General features: G+C 43.5%; 2 protein-coding genes across 4 annotated transcripts in view; one reads left to right on the plus strand and one right to left on the minus strand.

Moving 5' to 3' along the window:
- TMOD1 (tropomodulin 1) overlaps nucleotides 1-1,115 on the plus strand; it is a 13,863-nt gene extending 12,748 nt beyond the window's left edge. For all 3 annotated transcript variants that reach the window (XM_010726190.3, XM_010726191.3, XM_019610712.2), the window contains one exon: nucleotides 398-1,115. In XM_010726190.3, the coding sequence (XP_010724492.1) occupies nucleotides 398-462 (65 nt within the window). In that variant the 3' untranslated portion in view covers nucleotides 463-1,115. The remainder of the gene's footprint in view (nucleotides 1-397) is intronic.
- Nucleotides 853-10,124, minus strand: part of TSTD2 (thiosulfate sulfurtransferase like domain containing 2) — a 12,071-nt gene continuing 2,799 nt past the window's right edge. Inside the window, exons 3-6 of the mRNA XM_010726195.3 lie at nucleotides 9,973-10,091; nucleotides 9,166-9,324; nucleotides 8,117-8,255; nucleotides 853-7,219 (exon numbers count right to left, since the gene is read on the minus strand). Coding sequence (XP_010724497.1) covers nucleotides 6,960-7,219; nucleotides 8,117-8,255; nucleotides 9,166-9,324; nucleotides 9,973-10,091 — 677 coding nt within the window. The 3' untranslated portion in view covers nucleotides 853-6,959. The remainder of the gene's footprint in view (nucleotides 7,220-8,116; nucleotides 8,256-9,165; nucleotides 9,325-9,972; nucleotides 10,092-10,124) is intronic.

Genomic DNA, 10,124 nt, shown 5'->3' on the forward strand with positions numbered 1-10,124 from the left:
AAAAAAAAGTCATATGTATATGTACGTATATTTAATTTGATGGGGAGAAACTAGAAGAAAAAGGAACTGACATCTGTCTCCTGTTGTCTTCACATCAGCCATTATCACATGCCTTCCATAAGAGTCAGATTACAAAGTCGGCTGCATGAGCTATAATTGAAGAATAAGGGAAGAAAGGCTGAAAGCAGCTTCTGACTGTAAGAATGTGACAGCAACCTCAGCCTGCTTTCCTTATCCTTCGCCCCTGTAAGGAGGGCCATACCTGCTGCTCAAAGCAGGAATTTGGAAGCTCCTGCTGTAATTTATCTTTCCTGGCAGAAAGCGTCCTTCTTACAGTGACAAAGCCACTCACACCTTCCCACTGCCATGGCTGACTCCTCTTCCTCTTCTTTTTCAGTGAGGAAGAGAAGACTTGCGGAGCTGAACGGGCCTATTTTTCCCAAGTGCAGGACTGGAGTGTAGCTCCCAGGCAGAGGTCGTTCCCAGCGGGTCTGTGCTACTGTGACAACCTAAGGCAAAGAAGTGCCTTGAGAGAGTTATTTGTGGTGCCTCGGTTCTGTTTCATGCACTAACAGTTTAAAGTAACTAGTGGCTGTAGTTGAAGATTTTTATCCAGTAGCACTGTTGTTTTCTGTAGAGCTGGAAGCTATCCAAGCCAGTAACCTGCCAGTGTTGTGCAGCCTCAGCTGAGCGTACATCCCGGTGTAAAAGTAACCTGGTTACTGCAGTGACCTGGGACCTCATTTTTCTATAAACTTTCTGCACAGTGTCTCATAGAGGTAGCATGTGGTATGCATGACGAGAGATACAACTCTTCCACACAAATTACAGAAGTATTAGAAAAATACTTTATTTTTTTTCCCAAAATGATTTCAAGTCAGCATAGAGGAGCAACTAGTTTAACCAGAACTTCTACTATTCAGAAACATGGCTAAATTAGATAGCTGCAAAGTGTACTTTTTTTTAAACCCACATTTGCTGAGTCAGTTAGTTAGATGTGCTGCTTTTCAAACGAATCCCTGTGTTTCTTAGAAACTATTGATCCTCCCCATAGCCATGCAGTAAAGGTTGAACTTAAGGCCACCAATTGTGAAATAAAGAGTCTCAAAAACCGAGCACTGGAGAATGGTGTAGCATCATTCTACCCTATGTGTGTCTGAATAAAAACATCACTTTTAGGGACCTGATGCAAATCCTGAGTTTGGCCTGAAGTAGCCAAACTAATCAGTAAATGAGAGTCCTCTCTTCTAATCCCCACAGTTTCATGACTTTAAAAGTGCACGTCCAGATTCGCACTGGCAACAAGTCAAATCCCCTTTCTTTGCTGCTTTATCAAGATGACTCTGTCCATTAAATTTTGTTATGCTGCAGATTGTTTTGCTTAATGCCACCCCTAACATATGCAGAGGCATAAATGCAAGGCTAAGCACTGTGTCCTCAGAAAGCTGCCAACAAACATCAACATCCTGACTCTAAACCTAGGCTGCACACAGCCTGAAAACTTTTTGTGGTTCCTAGAGGAGTAATTCCCCCTGGGGATATGTACCTCCCAGACACGCAGTGCAGTGGACCCAGGACAATCCCATCCAACATCCCTGCGAGGATCCCGACTGATAGGAAGATCGCCAGGCAAGAGCATTGCTGTACAAAAGCCTTATTCTTGGTCTGACAACAACATATCCTAGCAAGAGTTCTCGCCTACAATAATCTATCTGCACAGATCTGTTAAAGTACTCCTGCAGCCTCCTACACATACTCCAGCAAAAGCCCCACAGATTTCTACAGAGCTTGTGCACAAATACCGTGCACTTTGGCTCTGGCCAACAGAGCAGAGAAACACTGTACTTCCATCAGTGTGGGAAAATTTATCGTTCTTCAAAGCTTAATAAATGTGCCAGCAATGCCAAATAAAATGCGTTCCTATAGCTTCTTCCTTCCTCCCCCCAGGCCTGCAAGTTCCATGTCATAAAATGAAAATAATACATAAGAAAATGTCTTGAAGATATTAAACAATAAAAAAGAAACTGGCAGAAAACATCTTTCTACCATATGTGCTGCAAAAACTTCAACTAATTCATCAAAGCAGAGTCACAGTTTCAGCTGAGCCATCCTCTCGGATCGTGGAATCATGGCATGGCTTGGGGTGGAAGGGACCTCAAGGATCACCAAGCTCCAGCCCCCCCCGACACATGCAGAGCCACCTACCTCCATACCTAACACTAGACCATGCTGCCCCATCCAACCTGGCCTTGAAGACCTCCAGGGATGAGCCCCAGCAGGATGAGCACAAAATGGAGTGGGTGCTCCTTGGAAGATGAGTTCCAGAACAGGCCTAAGCTGCATGACAGAATCACATCCTTCATGAAATCAGCAGTGAAAGAAAAGGAACCTCTAATTCAGCATCTATTGACACTCAACGTAGCATAAGTGGAATTCCACTTGCCCAGGCACTTGTTGTTGAACGTTGCATGAACTTATCAGAAAAAGTAGTTAAGGATCTTTTTGAGAAAATGATTGAAGACCTGAATCTAAATGAAGACTGTAAAGCTCCTTTAAGAGACAAGGATTTGTCCACAAAACGTGAGATGGCTGACGAGTGCATTTCTGCACCTGCCAAATCTGGTGGACTCAAAAACAGTGAACATGATTGTACCCTGTCCTCAACAAGAGTACATTCATGAACTGCAATCTGGAATCGCCAAGGAAAAACTTCTTAACTGTCCTGAGTCTCTGAGAGCGTCTTTAACCAGCTACCCAGTTAGCTAAGCTAACGGTTTTGGACATGAAGGCCTTGGACTTCTGTAGGATGCCTTGAAAGGCTTCTGGACAAGAAACAGCAAGAAAATGTCAATTAGGAGAATCAACATAGACTTATCCAGTGCCTCAAAGCATTTATGAACAACAAATATGGATTGCAAAGGATTCTAGGAGATGAAAGAAGTCTCTTACTGTTATCGAGAGCAATTGATCCAAAGCAACCACATCACAACAGCAACAGCGAAAATACTTTTTGCTATGTAGTCAGATATACATGGAATAGGCTCATCAGCCCCAGTCACTTTTCAGAACCGCATAAACACACCTTACCCTGGGAAATCCTGATGGTACCAGTGACCCAGACATGCAAGGAGATGCAGGGAGCACTGTCATGGACGTGACAGCAGCACTTCGTCTTCAGCAACAAAAGCCTTTTAAGAAACATCTTTTTCTGCTTTGGAGAAATTAGCATCCACATTACCCATGTAGTCCAAACACAGTTAGGCTGATGGGACCAGCCCTGGTAACTCAGCTGGTCTTTCCCACGGAACTGCTTTGCTAAACACACGTCAGAGAACGTAAGTGAGCCAACCACTGCAAAGCAGAGATGTGGCTGTGCTGAGAAGCACCAGGCTTTGCGATGAAAGGCATCAAGTTGTGCAGCAGTGGAGTTACAAAACAGTGACATTTAGGATCAAGTGGATCACTGTTCCATCTCTCCAGCAGCTCTCCAGCAAAAAGGGAAGAAAGCCACTGGGTGACTGCAGCCAATCCTGCCTCACTGACCTACCCTGAAACTGACACGTCTTCTCTAAGGCATTACCACCAGCACACAGCAATTCATGTTTTGCACAGCAAGTCCATACCTGCGTTAATCTCAGAAAAGCAATGCAGAAAACAGGATAAAAAGGCTGCTCATGGGACTAAGCATGCATCTTACCCCTCCCCTCACCTCTGTGTAGCAGAGGGAACCTGTGCACATTTCAAACCCTTCTCCACTATTGCCCTAATGCAGCAAGGAGCAGAACAGGCCCTGTGACTTTGAGGTAGGCAGGACCTCCAGCTGCCAGCTCTCTGGAAAGTTGTACCTGGTAGCCAGGTCTGCTACGTGGCAGACAGTTAACTGGGTTTCAGCACTTACTGTTACAAAATTAAGCACCAACAAGACACAAACAACGTGTAATTGTGCAGTACTTTAAAAACTATGACAGAAGTACCAGAAGTTATTTATCATTATACCATTTTCAGACGATTACATACAAAATGTAGTCTTCCTTGCTTCACTTTGTATTGAGAAGTGGTACAGAAACAACCTTCCAAAAGGATTACACTGTTCCAAATTTCCTGATAGACTATAAATTATAAAATGTCCTTTTTAAGTTAATACCTGTCAAAAAGCAATAGTTTTGTATGCAAGTTGAGCACTTCCACCAGCACTCTAGATCAGTCCTGCAAGTAAAAAGCTTGCATATTTTTCCACTAATATTCCAATCTGTACCAGAAGTATACTGGCCAGCAAAGCTTTGGGGGTAAGATACCAGGGGACCAAGGGTCTTGCTTCAGCTTCTGCTGAAGATTTTTGCTGGCACTAACAGCTGTAGCCAAGGTGACAAGAAAAAAGCCTTTTTTATGAAAAAAGAGGCCAACCACCGAGTGAATGGGTGGGAGAATCTGAACAACAGCTTTGTTTATTATTTAATAGGCCTCTTGGATGAGACCTTCAATTATTTTCTTTGACAAGATAGATGATCTTGCTCTGTCCAGTCCAATAAGCAAGATCAAATTCATAGTTCAGTTTTATTAACATTTCTGGCACTTATGCATGGTGGATACAGCAGAAGGGAGATTGCAGTAAAAGAGGCATCAGCAGACTAGATTCCAGAGCTCCTACTTTATGACGACCTGGACACTTTGATCCAGGGTTGTACTTCTGCCAGGTGAAGAGGCTAGAAGGAAATGTTCAAGATTTACATGCACTGTTGGGCACTTGTCTTGATGAGCTAGCTGAAGTACCTGTTGGATCCTGTGGTGCTGATGCCTGTGTGCTGAATCCACCCTGTGTGCCCTTCACTGACACTCACCTCAGAGAGAGTATTAAAAGTCATGTATTAAAATAGAAGATTTTCTTAGGGCTGTTCCAGCATCAAAGTGCAGTGGCTTCACCTGCACAAGTACCATTATCTGTTATTAAGCCACTTCTCAGAAACACACTAGACAGAATTCTACAAGCCTTGCAGAGGTTATTTCTACACACAGACCTTGCATAAAAGGACCAAAAGCAAGAAAGTATAGATCAGGCATGTCCAACCTATGACATGAGAGAGCTAGTAATCAGCCCCTCAGATTTGTCTCAGAGGAATCTGAGAAGAATCTGAAGTCCCAATGCTCACAGCATGGGAAATAAGTAGGATGGAAGCCATGGTGCAATTAGAAAACCGTGGCTTAATAGCTATCACAGAAACGTGGTGAGATAAATAACCCAAGTGGAACACTAGAACTGAGGGCTATAAGCTTTTTGGAAGAGATAAGCAGGAAGGAGGGGTGAAGGAGTTGCCCTGTATGTTAAGAAATGGATAGATGGCAAAGAGCTGCCTCTGAAAAACAACCATGGACAAGTTGAGAGCTTGTGGGGTTAAAATTTAAGACCAGAACAATAAAGGGCATCCGATGGTTGGTGTCTTCTACAGGTTCCCGATCAAGGGAAGCCTCTTGATGAGGCCTTCTCACATCATCTACAAGAAGCATCGTGTTCACAGTATTTCATCCAGTTGGGGGATCTCAACTTCCACCTGGATGTCTGCTGGGAAAACAAGGCAGCAGATTGTAAGCAATCCAGAAGACTGCTAGAGTGCACTCGGCGTAACTTCCTGGTCCAGATATTAGACAGACCAGCAGCGGGTGAAGTAGTTCTGGACCTGGTCCTCACTGATGCAGAAGAGCTCATTAAAGAGGCTAAACCTGGAGGCAGAGTGGGCCATAGGGATCACAGAACAGCCTGGCTTGGAAGGGACCTCAAAGATGATCTAATTCCAATCCAGTGCAGGAAACCAACTGTTTCCTTGGCTGCATCAAGAGAGAGGTGGCCAGTAGAGCAAGGGAAGTTACTGTTCCCTTCTGCCCTCATGAGGCCCCATCTGGAGTAATGCATCCAGGCCCGTGGTCACCAGCACAAGACAAGGAAAGGTCGAAGGGACTTCAACCCAAAAGCTGTCCTGTTTCCATGATACCAAAACTCAACCTGTATTTGCAAAGCACAAATGCTCCCGACATCTTGAGTTGTTTAACGTGGGTAACAAATCTTATTGCTTTTTCAGAGATTTACACACACACATCACCACCACTTCACTGCCATAACTGGTATTATGACAGTCTCTGTCCTCCCCTCTCTTTGTGTCTCAGTAGCAACATGCTTCAAGCTGTCATTTCCTTCTAGTGCAAGCAGAGCCGAGTCCTGGATATTTCACATACTCACAAGCAGAGGGATAAAACAGCTGACAAAAGCATCAAAATGAGAATCACTTCTGCTGGCATACCACACATCATAAGCAGGTGCAGCTGGGCAGACAGTACTTCTGTGCAATGCATGTCCTCTGCCTTTGCTGCAGTTGTGACAGGGATCCTTACTCTGCCTTCAAGGTTTTTATGCTGGATTAAATCTGTGACTTCATGTAACTACCCTTTGCTTCTCACTACGGTAAAGCAAGAGGTAGGTGCAGACGGGTATGTACGTGGAAAATACCTTCAACTCTAATCTGGTGATTTAGCCAGATACTCATAAATCTGCAGACTTCATAATCCCTGCATGGTCTATTACAGCAAATACATAATTAATGGAGAAGTCAGAAAGATCCACCACCGTGGAAGAAGAACAGTGGATTTTTTTTTTCGTCCCTTCAGTTTCTTTAAGTTGTGAGCAGCTGTGTCCCATCACACAATCTCTGCTGCAAAATCCCCATGGTAGAGGCCTGGCTACAGGACTAGGCAGGGAGAGGAATCCAGTAGCACTAGTAATAGATTGTACACTCCAGTATATATGTTCAAGTAATGCACTTTTTTCAGGATATTAAAGTGGGTTACAAACAAGACTTTCCAAGCTAAAAGACTTTTGTGATTTCTTAGTAATCCAGTTGAGTAACAGATAGAGATTTGGTTTTAGAAGCCCTTCAAATTAGCATGAGCGTCAGATCAGCTAATGAAACAGCTTAATCTTCTCCTGTGCCCCGTGCTCCTTGGGAGATATGTTCAATGGGTACTCTTGGCCGTCTCTCTGTGCATTCACATTCCTCCTTTAGTGCCTGTCCTGGAGCTCCTGAGGTCACCTGAAGCTCTTTCTCTTGACAAACAGGACAGCAAGCTGTAAGACCTTTCTTGCGACAACTCAGACACGTCAGGACAAGCTGCCGGCAGTGCTGGCTGGAACAAAGTTTATACTGGTCCCAAAGCGTCCCACAGTATCTGCAGGCTGGAAGGAAGCAAAAAGAAACATTGACACCCACACTGCTCCATCTGACCCTCATGCAGAAAGTTTTCTGTGGCCTCGGGAAGCTGAAATCTCATTTAAGTGGCTATCTATTATTTTCCCATCTTAGTTTTATTTTCTAAAAACATACTTCATTTTTAAACTTCTGATTTTAATGTAGGAAAAGTCACCCTACGACAAGGGAAAAGCTATTGCTTCCTCTAGTTCAGATCAGACATGATCAGACATATGACTGTAGTACTGCTTCCTAAAGGAAAGCTAAAGCCAGGTTTGCTCTGCTACTTGGCAAACGACTACCTGGCAATTGAGAAGACAGCAACAGGTATTTCATTTGCAATAGCTGAAGAGTGACCACAGCCAGAAGACTAGGTGAAATTCTTACTAACTTCAAGTAGAAATCACTGAAATACTGCAGGCTATAGAAAGCCTCATCCAAGCATGGAAATAACTAAGTGCTAGCAGTTTCCCAGCACCCGTCAGTCTATGTTTATGCTGATGTTCTCTGAGATCGCTGGAATAGAGACCAGCTGAACTGAGACCAGCAGAACTCTAATGCTTCCATCATTTGGCCAACTGTAGTTTGATTATGTAGGAAGCAAGCAGGTGACACTTTTGTTTGACATCTCCACAGTTCTACTTAACAGCAGCTCTGCATGATGCTTCATTTTACTGCCCAGATTAAGAAACTGTTTAGAATCATAAAAATCATAGAGTAAAACCATAGTGTTGATTATCATAATGAAAAGTGACCGTACTGACAGATCAAAGAGAATGAACATGAAACATACAGACTTGTCTAGAACATGGGGAGCTGGACATCTCAGTGGAATCCACTGCAATAACTTCTCAGCCTTCTATACTTCTGTTACCCAGTCTTACCTGAGATGACATCTTCATTGGAACAAATGGCATAACGATCATCAAATACAAACAACTTCCCCCTGTAGAAGCCATCTGGAAATTCCTCCAAGTACTTATGAATTCCACCTTTTAGCTGGTAGACCTCTTTGCACACTGCCTGTTCAAAGCACAATAGCAGAAACGCTGAAGGGGACAGTAGCAGTGGGCCTGTGCCAGAGTTCCAAAAGCAAATTTGAAGACATTAGGGGCTCACTGAAAATAAGCAGTTTCTCAGTGACCCTCAGATAGCACCACGAATGTGCAAACACCTAGTCAGTGCCACAGGGCAGCTCTCACAATGCTGGCCTGTTGACATAATTCAAAACGTTCGGTTCGTAGTATACTCAAAAAAAAAAAAAAAGAAGGCTGGAAACTATCTTGGCTGAGGGAGCTTTGCTGCCTCAGGTGTCAAACACTTGAACCTCTGTAAACACTGCTCATTTTGGTTTTATGTGTGAGCTGTTAACAGAAACAGAACTTGTCAACATTCACAGTTGCGCAGCAGAGAAAGAATCATGGTTTACATGTCTGGACAACATGTCTGGACAACATGCCTGTGTTACATTCTCTTGCTCTATACCGGAGTGGGGCCCAGGACAACAGTGGGATGGAAGGCACAAATAGAATAGTGCAGTTCCAACTCCACTGCACTGGAAAAATCACTGCCAAGCTGACTTGCACCACTGTGAAACACTCAAGCACAAGCGTAACCTAGATAGAGCTTGCAGAAACACTAAAGAATGCTCTCAAACTCTCCTAAAAGATCACTAAAATGGTCAAGGTGCTTCTAAGTATGTTCCTTTTTTCAAGAAATGGGTTACTATTTTCACTCCTGCAACTGTAGCACATTGTGCTGAGATGCAATATAACACCTGTGTCCTGGACAGGCACAGTGAAGAAGATGTGATACAAACATTTCTCCACACTAAGCAGCTTATACTTGTAAGCATTTATCAGTAAAATAAACGACAGGGACCCTTGAAGCAGTCTCAACTCCCAACACTACCACACTCAGAATAGCATCTCACCTTGCTCCGCAGGTAAGCAGAGCCTCTTTCACAACGAATGCCTCCTGTGCAGTACATCAGGACACGCTTGTTTTTAAACAGCTTCAGGTTTTCATCAACATAGCTGGGAAAATAGCTGAACTTCCTGATATCTGGAGCCAGACAGCCCTGGAAGTGTCCCTGAAACAACATCAGATAGGTATGTGAATATAAACTCTCTTACATGGTAAGGTCTACGTCTCAGATTAGAGGAAGTAACTAATTTTGGGACCAGATTAACCAGTCACTGCTCACACCCAACTCTACACCTGCTTCAGGATGCTCCTCAACTGCGTTTATGCATCAAAATAGCTGTTAAAATCTTTAACAAAATTTTGTATATATTTCTTCTCATTCAAGCATAAACGAGGAATCTAATCAGAACACAACTGCCAGAGAGAGGATGAATTACTTCTCTAACAGTGCAGAAGAGCTGGTAAATGGAATACAATAGGTGGGACAACCCCATTTGTGACATATGGGGCAAAGCAAAAATGCTGGAAAATATCCCTACAAATTACACTAATTTTAGTTCAAACTGTCCAATATTCTGTACTCATGTTCTACAAACCACTTTGTCTTTTCCACACTCCAAGATGTTTAAGCACCCTGCCAGGTAGGCTCCATTCTAGGAGTTCCACTGCCTGCATCTAACCATCGCCGCTAAGCTGAGATTGTTACATATTCCAGTTAGTGTGACCAGTCCTCCCCAGTAAAGTTACACCCCCAGATGTGGACTGCTTCCCTGCAGCATCTGTAACACACTGCAAGAAGCAAGCAAACACTTACTATTTTACTTTCATAGAAGTTCCTACAATCCAGCAAGATGGTATCACTTTGTCCTTGACTGGACTGAGACAGATAATGTTCTACTTCTCTGTGAAATTCCTGAGGGGTTAAATGGATTCCTTCAGGGTAAAGAGGAAGAAAAAAAAAAAAGC

This window comes from Meleagris gallopavo, chromosome Z (genome assembly GCF_000146605.3).
Source record: "Meleagris gallopavo isolate NT-WF06-2002-E0010 breed Aviagen turkey brand Nicholas breeding stock chromosome Z, Turkey_5.1, whole genome shotgun sequence".
In the NCBI taxonomy this organism is placed as follows: Eukaryota; Metazoa; Chordata; class Aves; order Galliformes; family Phasianidae; genus Meleagris; species Meleagris gallopavo.